This window comes from Stigmatopora nigra, chromosome 23, assembly GCF_051989575.1.
Source record: "Stigmatopora nigra isolate UIUO_SnigA chromosome 23, RoL_Snig_1.1, whole genome shotgun sequence".
Taxonomy (NCBI): domain Eukaryota; kingdom Metazoa; phylum Chordata; class Actinopteri; order Syngnathiformes; family Syngnathidae; genus Stigmatopora; species Stigmatopora nigra.
Genome location: NC_135530.1, coordinates 3,034,179 through 3,047,384, shown reverse-complemented (window position 1 = coordinate 3,047,384; position 13,206 = coordinate 3,034,179). Strand labels below are relative to the sequence as shown.

General features: G+C 44.2%; 1 protein-coding gene across 11 annotated transcripts in view; it reads right to left on the bottom strand.

Moving 5' to 3' along the window:
* Positions 1-5,672: 5,672 nt before the first annotated feature.
* Positions 5,673-13,206, bottom strand: part of osbpl8 (oxysterol binding protein-like 8) — a 14,862-nt gene continuing 7,328 nt past the window's right edge. For 8 of the 11 annotated variants that reach the window (XM_077709108.1, XM_077709109.1, XM_077709111.1 and 5 more), the window contains 19 exons: positions 11,377-11,450; positions 11,096-11,176; positions 10,733-10,834; positions 10,473-10,676; positions 10,027-10,111; positions 9,745-9,910; positions 9,455-9,680; positions 8,775-9,041; positions 8,605-8,703; positions 8,164-8,260; positions 8,003-8,101; positions 7,831-7,928; positions 7,671-7,760; positions 7,461-7,597; positions 7,065-7,250; positions 6,838-6,991; positions 6,172-6,274; positions 6,000-6,105; positions 5,673-5,936 (listed from right to left, as the gene is read on the bottom strand). In XM_077709108.1, coding sequence (XP_077565234.1) covers positions 5,804-5,936; positions 6,000-6,105; positions 6,172-6,274; positions 6,838-6,991; positions 7,065-7,250; positions 7,461-7,597; positions 7,671-7,760; positions 7,831-7,928; positions 8,003-8,101; positions 8,164-8,260; positions 8,605-8,703; positions 8,775-9,041; positions 9,455-9,680; positions 9,745-9,910; positions 10,027-10,111; positions 10,473-10,676; positions 10,733-10,834; positions 11,096-11,176; positions 11,377-11,450 — 2,507 coding nt within the window. In that variant the 3' untranslated portion in view covers positions 5,673-5,803. Of the gene's footprint in view, positions 5,937-5,999; positions 6,106-6,171; positions 6,275-6,837; positions 6,992-7,064; positions 7,251-7,460; positions 7,598-7,670; positions 7,761-7,830; positions 7,929-8,002; positions 8,102-8,163; positions 8,261-8,604; positions 8,704-8,774; positions 9,042-9,454; positions 9,681-9,744; positions 9,911-10,026; positions 10,112-10,472; positions 10,677-10,732; positions 10,835-11,095; positions 11,177-11,376; positions 11,451-12,721; positions 13,149-13,206 lie in introns of all 11 variants that reach the window. The other 3 variants (XM_077709119.1, XM_077709114.1, XM_077709110.1) reach the window with 3 other exon arrangements.

Here is a 13,206-nt window from a genome sequence, read left to right as displayed (position 1 = left end):
TGTCGTTTGAAGAAGATGCTAATGAACTATTTGGAAAAAAAGTGGAATAAGTGAATGTGTATTGTTGTCTATGTGAGCCCTGTGACTAATGGCGACCAGTCCAGGGTGCAGTTTGCAGGATACAGTGACCAGGATTAGCTGTGTTGGTGGATACTTCATTATACATCATACATATTTCAAGGGATGTTCAACTCATTTGAGTTATGACAAACCGAGGGGTTAAATGGAGCAATTGGAGAAAAATCAGGCACCCGAGATCTACCCACGCAGGGCATGGGGTAAGAGTCGAAGGCATCCCAGGGGAACAACGTACAAGCGTCAGGTCAACTTGCAGGCGCCGCCTGTCCGCTTACACAAGACGCTTGATAAATACTTAACTAGCCAGTAGCACATGGCATAAACCTCCTGTTGCATAACAAACAGGGAATAAGATTTGGGAATCTGGGGGGGGGGGGGGACTCACGTATCCCTGGGTTACCAGCTGAGCTGCCAGCTGTGAGGATGTTGCATCACAAGGCAACGGGCCCAACGGCCAATGTATCGGAGAGGAGAAAGCGGGAAGGTCGACGCTAAAGTCACGCTAATCAATACTGCTAATCGTGTGAAATTGAATCGAGTGGAAGGTGCCGAGCTTCTCCTTGCGTCGCCGCCTTCTTCGGCGACTAGGTTTTTTAAATCCGCCACATTTTAGCAATAAGATCGCAGGCAACCCTCCAAAAAAATGGATTTTTGCTCATTTTGTTGATTTCGTGCAATTTAACTTCTGCAAATATTACAGAACACATAAACACTCATATTTGCTGAGCCCCAATTGAAATGCTCCCCTTTTAGAAATCCCCAAATAGATGCTTTGAGGCCATAATATGGCTGCAAACATCCCATGTATGATGAATTAATCATCCTCCCTCTGGTTGAAATGAGATTATTGGTACATAACAGGCACGGATTCCTCAAAATAGAGTGGATGAGAGTGAAAGCAATCCAAAGAGTGTTTGGGGGGGAAAAAAGCCTCTTTTTTTCAAAGTTAATCGGCCGCCAGCATCCCAGCCGGAAACTAAAAATGACTAATAAATGAATGAACAGACGCCCCCTCTTGTCTCTCCGATTTGATTTGACGGCGCTTAAAAATAGCCCCCCCTTTCCCTTCAGCCTCAGTGCTAACCACTTCCACCGTATTATTCTTCTGTTCAATTTTGCATTCATTTAATAACTATTTAAAAAAATATTTTTGTGGGTTCTTATTTTAGTTAAAAACAGAACATTTACATGGATGTGCATCCCTAAAAAACGGAATGTAGGCCATAGATGCCATCAGACGTCCACATTGGACACCCCGCCGTCCTCAATGCTAAGCATATTGAAAACACAACTCTCCTGCGGTCCAACAATGACGTAACTGTCTCTGACTTTTCCATTGATTTGAGGGTGAATGTACGGGTGTCAATCTGTGTACGCTATGTACGTCCCGAGGGGCCTCCAAAAAAGACGGGCTGACAAGTAGGTTCTAATCAACGACTTCAATGAAAAGTGCTGCCTAGGCTTATTTTTTGGGGGGTGGTTCATTGTCAGCGGTTAAGGCAGGAATGCGGTAGGTTGGGGGGTGTTTGGGATGGCCTTGGGTGAACCAACGTTCACTCATCCCGTGGGCAAACTGACTAGCGAAATGTTAATATCAGTTTGTACTGCTATTTGCATCTGTTTTTTTCCCATTTATTCCATTTGTATGCTTGCCACATTTAGTTAATTTACAGATTTAGTGGTCTGTCATTTTTTAGATAAGGGGATTTTCTGTATATAGTCTATTTACTCTGAAGGACACATTGGCTAATTATATCTCCATTTGTCCTTTTAAAGCAGCCATGCTAATAATAGTATCGGCATCATACTGAAAGTGGTTGAAACTGTTTTTTTTTTGTCTATGTTTTAATTGGAATTCAGATGTGTAATGTTAAGGCACAGGTGTCAAAGTGGCGGCCCGGGGGCCAAATCTGGCCCGCTGCATCATTTTGTGCGGCCCGGGAAAGTCAATCATGAATGCACTTTCTGGTTTAGGATCAAATTAAAATGAAGAGTATAGATGTAGTTTTTAGTTCAATAATCATTTTGTAGACTCTAAAAATATATTTAAAAAGGCTAAAACAAACAGTTTTAGCTCTATAAAAACTGGAATATTCAGGGCTTTTAATCCAGTTATTTTAATCAATTTATAAAAAATAAAATCTGTGGTGGTCTCATTGTGGGTCCTGTCTGCCTGATTGGATGGGTTTCACCTGCTTTTGGTTCTTCGCTTGTGTCCCAGGTGTTTGCGATCGTATCTGATTAACTCAAACTTGGGTCATTTTGTCCCACTTCTGATTATTTTGCATGAAAATCCTAATTGTGGAAGAAAAAGAGTGGCATTTTCTATCAAATTTAAAGCAGGCTAGCCAGGGGCAGCCTCATGTCTGCGACATAGGCGTAACCAAAGCCATAGCCAACATCTGATAAGGCGGCATGAAGGGGGGCTTGCATAGAGTCAGCAAATTGTGGGCCAAACTAGACGAGGCAGGGCGGCAACCGGAGGAGACTCCGCCTCAGAAATGTCTGAGTCATCGCCCGGCGTCCTCTGCTCCATTAGCAGGCCTCACGTGCTATTGTCTGGGCCATCCATGGGGATGAATATAAAGATTGTCCACATGGATTCAAAATGACGACATAAAAAACATATTCATCCACAAATGGTTAACAAGGTGGACCCATTTGCATAATCTTCCTTAATTTTCAACAGCAAACAATTGTTATGTTTAAATATGTGTTTATGTCCAACCCCCTGCTATACATTCCGCTCTAAAAATAGCATCACCTCCTCCTCCTCCCCCATTAAGACAGACTGGGCGTCAAATAAGGGCTTGCAAATATATATATATTTTTAAAGTGGTCCCTGGACTAATCCAGTTTAGAATGAGAGTGCAGCAGCAGATCTTTTCATGGCCAGAGTTTGGTTGGCTGTGAGAATTTCAACACCAATGCTGAGCCAGCACACGCTGCACTGCACATTACCTCATTTACCCATGAAATCCCCACCTTTGCACACCAGCAGTCACCCACACAGATGAATAAATTGTCCTCTAATGGAGCTATAGCACCCTTTCCCAGGTGATGTATTTAGAGGGGTTGTTATCTTGATGTGTCAGGTGAAGAATTAAGTAAGAAGAACAACAACATTTGCGTATGTGTTGTGTGCTTACATAAGGCTACAAGAGGTGTTTCCCCTTCTCCTTCCATTTGACTGTCTCCATGGCAACACCCATCCTCTCCTCCCAGTATCCCAAAAGGAACGTCTTCACCGTGGCGTATTCAGAAGGAACACTTTTTATCGCTAAATACAAAGTCGAGTTTTTGAAATGATGTTAAATTGGCAATTCTCAATGGTTTTAACACACATTTTTGTCTTTGTTGGCTTTTTGGGGAATGACTTGATTTGAGTCTAGCGACTCCTGGCGGACAAAGGTGTAATAGCAGGTGTCATTAAAATAAGATTTCAGATTGAAGAAAATAACAGTGCATATCATAATTTCTTTTTAATTCTTATTCTGTGTTATTTTACATGGGACCATAAACGTCCAGGATATTATTATAATTATCATCATCATCTTCATCATCATCATCAGTCCCTCCATTATACAGTCACACACACATTAAGGTACACAGTGTCGCTGGACGGGAGTGGTTTAAGTCGACGGCGCTACAATGAAAGACGTGAAAAAACAAAATACAACAACAAAAAAATTCCAAGCTGGAAAACCGGTAAAAAGAATAAATAACATCCTACGGGGGGTGGACGGACACCCGTGTGAGCTGGTTACTATGGCGTTTCTTTTCCAGAGTCGGGTTAGCTACTAAGGCTCGGTATGGCACCACGACGACGACAACAACAACTCCCCTCTTTTCCTACACCTTCCCTCCCCCATTTTTTTTGTTCTAGCGTCTCTCCATCCCCGTCACACAAAAGGCACTGATATTTAATTTCTCCACATTCGAGCATCCGGATATCTGGAAGATGAGCGAGGCAATGAGGATAAGGAGACCAACGAACTGTCCACAGGCGGGCCAGACGGCATCAATTTTCCCACTTTTCGTCGCCGCTTAACAGTCCGCCGACGGCCGAGGCAACGGGAAATGTAAACGTGGACAAGGCTAGCAACGTGGTCGCCGCAAACTACTCCCAGATTTTACACGATGGGATAAAAAGAGTCATTTTTTGTACGCATACCTGTCAACTTTGGTCAATCGCTTTCATTATTAATCTTGTTAATTCCCCTTATTTAGTGTACAAATGCAACACGCCACATATTTACTCACATAAAAGTCTAGAATTGAACGAATCAGGATGCATTAAATTCATGATTGTGTAGATCAGGGGTAGGGAACCTATGGCTCAGGAGCCACATGTGGCTTTTATGATAGGTGCATATGGCTCTTAGCTAAAATATGGAAGCCAGTGGTTGATATTCATTGATTAGCAACAGTGTAACAACGTTATCAAAGGAATTTAGAGACTTTTTGTACTTTAAAAGTGATAAAATGACTGCGAAATTTCATGTATTTTGACTTTTAAATTGTGAGTATAGCTCGTAAGGAAAACAGTTGAAAATAGGAATTGTTTATGGCTCTCTCTTTCACAAAAAGGTTCCCAACCCCTGGTGTAGATGTTGTTGAAAAATACTTGACTGTCTGGGTACATTGCTTGCTGACGCGCTATAGTTATATAGTGAAAAAAGGCAGACCTGTGAAAGGGGAATATGTGTACGCAAATAATGCTCGAAAAGTCACAATATTAGCAGTTGACGATGACGTTTTAGGAAAACGAGATCGGTTTTACGGAAAAAAATAAACGTTAAAACGTTAAACGTCCAAGTTGACAGGTATGCATGTGTACAATATGCGGCTCTGTTAACGTCTAAATATTTAAAAGACAGTGAATAGGACATCAAACTAAGTCTACTCACTAAAATTGTTTGCTAATTACGTTAGCTTGAAATGATATTCTTCTTTCTAATTGGTCAAAAAGGCTTTGAATTTGCTTAAAAATCGGAATTCAAGCGTCTATTCTAAACTTCACCGTGGCACAAAAGCACTGGAAGCGATGATGATTGGACGGGAAAAAGAAAAACTTTTGTCAATTCATAAAGCTTCAATTGTAGTAAGCGCAATAAATAAATAAAAACAGATTCAGGAATGTTTGGACATTTCATTTCAAGTGGCTTTTAAAAAATAACAAGGCAATTTTTTTCTGAAACGGAGCCCTAACATTTTTTTTAGCCCGAAGGAATTCTTTGGCCGCCATTGACGGCAGGATAACGTTCAAATTCGGCGCGGAGTCTTTCGGGCTGGCAGTGAATGATTTAAAAATTGCTGTCGTTTCACTTTTAAGAACACTTTAAATAACTAAAAAAAAAAGAGCGATTGGGCAGTGCTTACTGTCGTTTAAAAGCGGAGAAACATTGAAAAAGTTTGCGCGTTTCCAGTGCACTTGTGCAGAAAGAAGACATTATTGTACAAAGTGTGCTGAAAATGACGTCGGAATATTTGAGGTCAATTAAAAAAGGGAGAAAAAGTCCAATTGGACGCAAAATAAGTACATGAAATGTCATGGCTCCTCGGTTAAATACGTATTTTGGAGTGTGAAATCTATGTTCAGTCTTTAGGAGTGTTAAGACTCCCCCTGGTGGTAAGATATACCACGGGTTAATAAGGAGTTTGTGAAATGTATGGATTTTGACCATATTTTGGACCGCAAAAGGGCAAAAAAATGAAGCCGCTGCTACTTGAAAAGATAGTTGATGAGCACCTGCAGGAGGACGAGCGCCGCGATGACCACGTAGTCGCGTTGTTGCAGAAAGGACGCCGCGCCCTCCGCTCGGCCTGCCGTGCGACTCCGCAACGCCGTGATGCTCCTGAATGTGAATTTCGGTTTTGGTTGGCGTTTGAAAAAAAGGGATTTGAGCTGAAAATCTTACCTGTTGATGTCCTGCTGCGTCTGCTTGATGGATTCGATGGCGCTCTGGAGCTCGCTCAAGTCCGCCGTCTTCTTGCGGAGACGGCTACTGTGTTTGCTTTTGTGTCCTGGGAGCACGCCACGGGAGTTTTTTTTCCAAATCTTGGCGAATTTTGACAAGTTCGGAGACTCACGTTCGCTCCCGGACGAATCTTGGTGGTCGAGTTCGGGCGAAGAACAGCCGCTCTGTGGGCTTTTCACTTTGTCGCTCTTGTGTTTCCTCTTTGGCACCGTCACCTGCGGATAGGCGTTCATATGGAAAACACAGAAACGCGGGTGAGCTCTTTGTTTCGACGGCGAGACGGGGAAAAAGTTGGAAAAATGCCACGGAAAGACGTGAAGGCGTGCAATGGACACAAAAGGTAAAAAGCCGCATGCGGGTTGAGAGCACGAGTTGACCGTAACTTCCAGTTGGTGACCGAACGTTTGGTCCCCGGACATTTTGTAGCACGGACGTTTGGTTGCCGGATTCGCTCGCTCTCAAAATTATAAATTATGAGAAACGTCCGGGCGACCAAACGTCCGGGGATCAAACGTCCGGGGACCAAACGTCCGGGCGACTAAACGTCCGGGGACCAAACGTCCGGGGACCAAACGTCCGGGGACCAAACGTCCGGGGACCAAACGTCCGGGGACCAAAAGTCCGGGGACCATTTCCAGTTGGTGAAAGCAGATGAGGTGATACCAAAAAAGGTTTAAAAAAATATTTAAAAAGAAGGGTTGAAGGTCATGGAAAAAAAGTGATGAAGAAAAAAAAAATAGAAGCTGGTGAGATGTTTTGGAAAAAAACCAAAACCTACCTGGCACTTGCAATTGTCCCGCCGCGACCCCTGGTTACTCAGACTAATAAGACTGCCAGAACGTACCATGGGGGTGCGGTGGCGGACTTTGGTCTGGATACAACCGTCTTTTTCAAACTGGATCAGATCGTTGAGAGGGTCCCAAGGCCTGGTGCTGTGAAAGGAAAGAAAGCCCATCCGGTATATTGCGCTATTGGGGAAGGAGGCGGGGCTTTCGTTGGGCTCACTCTGCGTATTTGTAGTGCCACTCGCCGGTGACGGGGTCCTGTTCGAAGAGGGTGGGATTCCACTCCTCGCACTTGGCTTTTCTCTCCCGAGCAGACTTTCTCTGGCTTTCTTCCAGGATGAACTTTTCGTTGGTGGCTTCTGTCTGGTCTTTGTTGTTGATGGCCCTGGTCACGTGTTGCCAAAGTCTGAAAACGCCAAAGTAGGACAGTCAACAAAAATCTGTTATTATTATATTTAAAAAAAAGCTAAAATAAACATGTTTTGGATCTATAAAAAAAAATGAATATTCAGGGCTCTTAATCCAGTTCTTTATAATCCATTTATAAAAAATTAAAAGTCTGACACCCTTGGCGTGGAGGGGAATTGCAATCCATTAATAATGGGTGAGAGCCCACCTTTCCGATTCAAACTCCCCCTGCTCCTCCGGTGGGACGGTGCAACGGGTCAGTCTGGACTGCCTGAGGTCCGGCGTGGGGTTCCAAAAAGTCTCCACGGTTCCGGTCTTCTTGTCGTTGATGAAGATCTCGCTATCCTAAAAAAAGTGTCATTTCACAGGTTACCATTTTTGTATTTCCCGAGCCTGGGCGGAATCCAATCTTACTTACCCAATGTCCCTCCAGGGTTGCCAGGACTTCCTTCCCCAGTTTTATCTTGCCAGAAATCTGGTTGACGCTGTCACTGCTTCCCAAAAAGGGCTGGCGAGAATGTGCATGGACGCCATTTGTAATCAAAAAGGACAAAACGCAACAACGTGGTGGCTTTTACCTTAAGTTTGAACTCCAGCTGAGAACTGTAACCCGTTTTCTCGCACGCGATGGTGATCTGACCGCCCAGTTCCAGAGTCATGGTGCCGTAAAGGATGCCTGGCGTGGTGTGGCGGAAAATACAACACAGATTCGAACCCAGAATCCACGTTTGACGACCAGTTGCAACTCACCTTTACAGTGAGCGTAGGGCATGTTCATCACATAGTCTTCGCCTCGGTTGAGGAAAGTGAGGCGAGCTTCGCCGTCTAAAATGGCCGACAGGGAGTTTCCTAAAAATAAAGCAAAAAAATTAGCATGTAGCATAAACATGGAAAATATTGTGCGTACATACCGTAGAATTTGGACTTGGCCAGAATGCTTCCACTGAGACAGAAGCCATCTTTTCTGTTGCTGACGTAAAACGCTGATACGGGAGGATGGTGCGACACCTGAAAGTTGGATTTATTTATTTATTTATAAAATACAAATTATTGATTTAAAAGGGTAAAAATCAGAAAATGTAATATACATCTATACTCTTCATTTTAATCTGACCCTAAAACCAAAAAACTCATGATTTACTTTTTCAGGCCACACAAAATGATGCGGGGGGCCAGATTTGGCCCCCTGGCCGTCACTTTTACACCTAATGTAAATATTTAAGATTATAGCCAAGGGCTAATTTCCATCTTTAGTAGGTTGAAGATGAACAATGACACATACTAGACATGTACACACACAGCACAATTTTAGTCAGTGTTGTGATGGTAATTTTGTTGTTCACTTTTGTTACCTGTTCTGCGATGTAAAACGTCTTGCTGGTGGTTCTTTGGTGGAGCCACATGCATCGGTACGTTTCACCGATAATGGGGTTGTACGGCTTTTTCAAGCCCTGCCGGATCACAAAAAACATTAGCCGAGTTAGCTCAAAACAAAGATGAACGCCATCGCGATGGTGTATACCTTTGGCTTTTTATAAAACCCCGAAATGTACCACTTGACCACTTTCTTCATCCGGTTGTAGGCGTTCTCCTCCACCGCCGCCTCGGACAAGAAGTCGGCGTGGTAGTAGTAGTCCGAGAGCTTATCTAGGAAGGACCTGGGCTCCAGGATGAAGGTAGGTAGGACTACTTTGGAAAGGTCCATACCCGGCCGCACTTGCTTTAGGAGAGTCCAGATCAGGGACTTGTTTTCCTCTGACACGGTTTCAGTCTGGGCTGCTTCGCCTGCCTAAAAAAACAACAAAAAAACAAACATGAAACCTCTATATTTCTTCAAGGATTCACGTTTTATACAGCTTCTGTGTAATAACTTTGGGTTATAAGGGGCACCTTCAACGAATGACACATTTTAAAACTTTTTTCCATACATAAGGCGCACTGGATTATAAGGCGCACTGTATTATAAGGCCCACTGTCTATTTTGGAGAAAATTTAAGACTTTTAAGTGCGCCTTATAGTCGTGAAAATACGGTATTTGGGTTTTTTGCCGAGAAAAAGCATCTTATGGAAAAGCACTACCAATTTCGTCATATGCAATTTCTGGGTATGATGACAATTAGGCTTTTGTCAAGTCAATGATGATGACAAAGCCTATGTCCGATTATTATTATTATTATTGTGTGTATTACTGTGTTTGCATACCTCTCCCAGTTCCTCATGGGATTGCTCCAAGTAGGAGGTTTCCCGCACATGCTCGTTGGGGTCCAAGTCCACGTAGGAGTCGTCCTGGCGTTCCGACGTATCGCTATCGCTCTCCTCGCTTTTCTCCAGGCCTTCGGCGTCCGACTCCTCGTGGTCGGGCTCGCCTTCGCGGTCCGACTTGTCCGAGTAGAGGTCGGGGTCCTTTAAGTGGTCGCTGTCGTTAAACCTGGGAAGGAAATGGGCGGATGTCGACTAGGGTTTTTTCAAAAACATTTTTACACTTGACTTACTGGAAGCCGTGAATGTTGTGGGCTCGAAGGAGGCTGTAGAAGTTGAGGGAATGTTCTCCGGTGGACGCCACCGTGCTGACGTCTTCCTTGCCTTCGCGGATCATGGTTCTTTTCAGAAGGCTGGAGCATTTCAAGGCCAGCTCCAAGGCGTCCATCCAGCAACGGCCTGTGGAAAATGGAGGACATTTTGTGCCTTGTTTCCTGGAAGAATGCACTCTTTGCTAATGTGCTCATTTAGCTAGCACGGGAGCGTCGTGGCACGTTTCGGGTCGGCAGTCTCACCGTCGGATTCGGAAGCGGCGCGGAAGATCAGGTGGCTGCTGGGTAACGGTTGAGTGATGGAGCCCACTGCTTCCCCCTTGGGACCCTACAAGAGAGCTCATCGTAAATTATTTATATTAATAAGGCCTGAATATTCAGTTTTTTATACGTCCAAAACATGTTTGTTTTAGCTTTTTTTATATATTTTTAGATTTTACAAAAAGACTTTTGAACTAAAAACAAAAAAATGATTAAAAAATGTCTATTATTGATATAAAAGGGGGAAAATCAGAAAATGTAATATACATCTATACTCTTCATTTGAATTTGATTCTAAAACAGAAAGTCGGCACTCATGATTTAATTTCCCGGGCCGCACAAAATGATGCGACGGGCCAGATTTGGGCCCCTGGGCCGCCACTTTGACACATGTCATAAATCAAGTGTGCCAAACATTTTATTCTGACCTTGACTGCCCAGATGGACTGCTCAAGGGGGTGAAAGAGCTTGAAACAGAAGCCGTCCTTCTTGGAGGGTCTTTCAATCAGCTCGCAGGCATTGAGCAGCACGGTGCCCACCCATTGGCCGTTTTTGTGGGTCTTGTAAATGAGCAGGACGCCCGGTTTCAGCACGCACCACAGTTTGGTCCAGCTCTTCAAGGTTCCGCGGATCTGCCGGCATAGAAAACGTCAACTCTGGTCTTTTCAATGACTTTTGGGCGTCTCACCTTCAACCAGTCGGCCATGACGATGACGGAAGGATCGGTGATGGTGCTGAGGAGTTCTTTCGTTGCCCTCTTTTTCTCCTCACGGTAGTTTTTCTTCTGCACCTGAAAACGGAGGGAATGTGTTGTGGTTGTTAGCAAAGGGCGGGACATTTAAAAAAAATCCTTTCCCCATGGCTTGATGTAAACTACAGGTGTCAAAGTGGCGGCCCGGGGGCCAAATATGGCCCACCGCATCACTTTGTGCGGCCCGGGAAATTAAATCATGACTGGCGACTTTCTGTTTTAAGATCAAATTCAAATGATAAATATAGATGTATATTATATTTCCTGATTTTCCCGATTTGGGAGACAATTTTGTCTTACCTTAAGGGACTCCTTTTTGGTGAGCTTGCCTCCAGATGCCGACACGTCCTTGTCGGAGCCATTGTACAGTTTGGTTTCCGACTAAAAACAGAAGAATGGACGTTAATGATGGCTTCCCAATTCCTTGTCGGGAAGTGGCTTTTCACAGAAGCTTTTCGGCCAGCTGGCCACGCGGATGAGGACGGATCATTAAGTCGGGTTAAACAAGGCCCCGTATCCGAACTAAAAACAATCTCTTTGGTCAAGGAAATGGACAGTCAGCATTTTGGACTTTTGGTCACCTTGCTCTTGGATATGGAGAGTGAATCCTCTTTCAAAGGCAGCGATAAAAGGTCCTCCTTTCCTCTCTCGAAACCTACGACACACAAAAAAAAAACACAACGGCTCAAGTCCGGGGGACCAAAATAGAGCGTTAAGCACCACACCATAGTAGATATCTCATTTAAGATTGGATAAAAAAATCTAAATTATTGATTTAAAAAGGGGAAAATCAGAAAATATAATATACATCTATACTCATTTGAATTTGATCCTAAAATAGAAAGTCAACACTCATGATTGACTTTCTCGGGCCGCACACAATGATTCGGCGGGCCATATTTGGCCCCCGGGCCGCCACTTTGACACCTGTGATTTAAGATATGGATTTTTTATCATGTTTTATTCTATTACAGGGCTTGGAAAATCATTTCGGAAAGGGCCGCCCATTCTGAACCAAAAATAGGACACCTTTCCACTACCGACCGGTGTGGAATGTCACGGGTGCAATCAGTAAATTGCTTGTTTCAACCCCCGCTGCCGCCTCGTTGACTGTCCGTGTTGGATCACTCGCAACAAAACCGCGACCCAATGGCCCACCGGAAAAACACGGTCCTGTCAGAATAACAAACAAACATTTGGAAAAAAAGGAAAAAAATCACTCAATAATCCAAAACCTGGACGCCTTGACGCACATCGCCATGCCGACCGACCTTTAACGGTAAACAAGTCAAGGGCAATTCCGACTTTTTTTTAGACGACGGCATGACTCAGCATTTTCTTTTTTATAGGCACCAAACTGCCAGCTATTTTTTTTTCAAGTTTCATTATTGGTTTAATGCAGCTACTTGTTGCTAAGCCAACCGTTTATGGTGAACTTATTAGAAAAAAATAGCGTTGTTTAATTAAGGAAAACACCAATCAAATTAACGGCTGTTAAACGACATATGTGTGTGTGTGTGTGTGTGTGTGTGTGTGTATATCCGGTATGTGTCATCATTATTCTTCAACCTACACAAGGGACTAAATATGCAAATTAGCACTCGGCTACAATCTTACATATTGACATATACATATACCAATGCAATATTTAAATTGAGCTCACAATTGACCAAAAAATGCGGCATCACACTCAAAGCAGCTACAAAAAAAATATCATACAGCAAAATCTAAACATTTTGACACCAAAGAGTGGAAAAAAACAACTGGAACCACTACTTACTACAACAGACCAAAGATACATTTTTCTAATAACTCAATAGCATCCATCAATAAATAGTCAACATCACCAAGCTAAATTAACGGGAAGCACGACACACTAACGATACACGCTAACTACGCCTACTTTCCTTTTTTTCCGCCACCCACCTGGCAGGGAAACGGGCGACAGCTCATTGTAACCCCCGAAGGAGGCGTTGCGGATGAGTTTGCGTCCGTCCCGGCGCGGTGGTCGCGGCGAGGCTGTGGCGCCGCACGTGGAGAAACGCCGACGCCCCAGCGGGCCCTCCTCCTTCATCATGAGGACCGACGCGGCTTGGGCGTGAAGGTTTAAAAAAAAAAGAAAAAAGGAGGAAGGGAGGAAGGAGTGGTTCCACCAGCCAAAAACAAGAGAGCGGAGCGGGCTAATTCCTGGACAGCGACTGCTCCCTCTCCTCCTTTTTGGCTCTCCCTCACTCGCCGGCGAGAGACGAGGAGGCGCGCGGCACTCCGGAAGTAGCTCGCGCCCCGGCCCCTCCTCTCCTCCTCCTCCTACTCACTCTCTCCTCCGGATGGGGAGGAGAGCCGCATCCAAGTTCTGTGGACGGAGAACCATCGGATGTGGAGGAACCGTTCAAATTCTTGCCCGTAGGAGG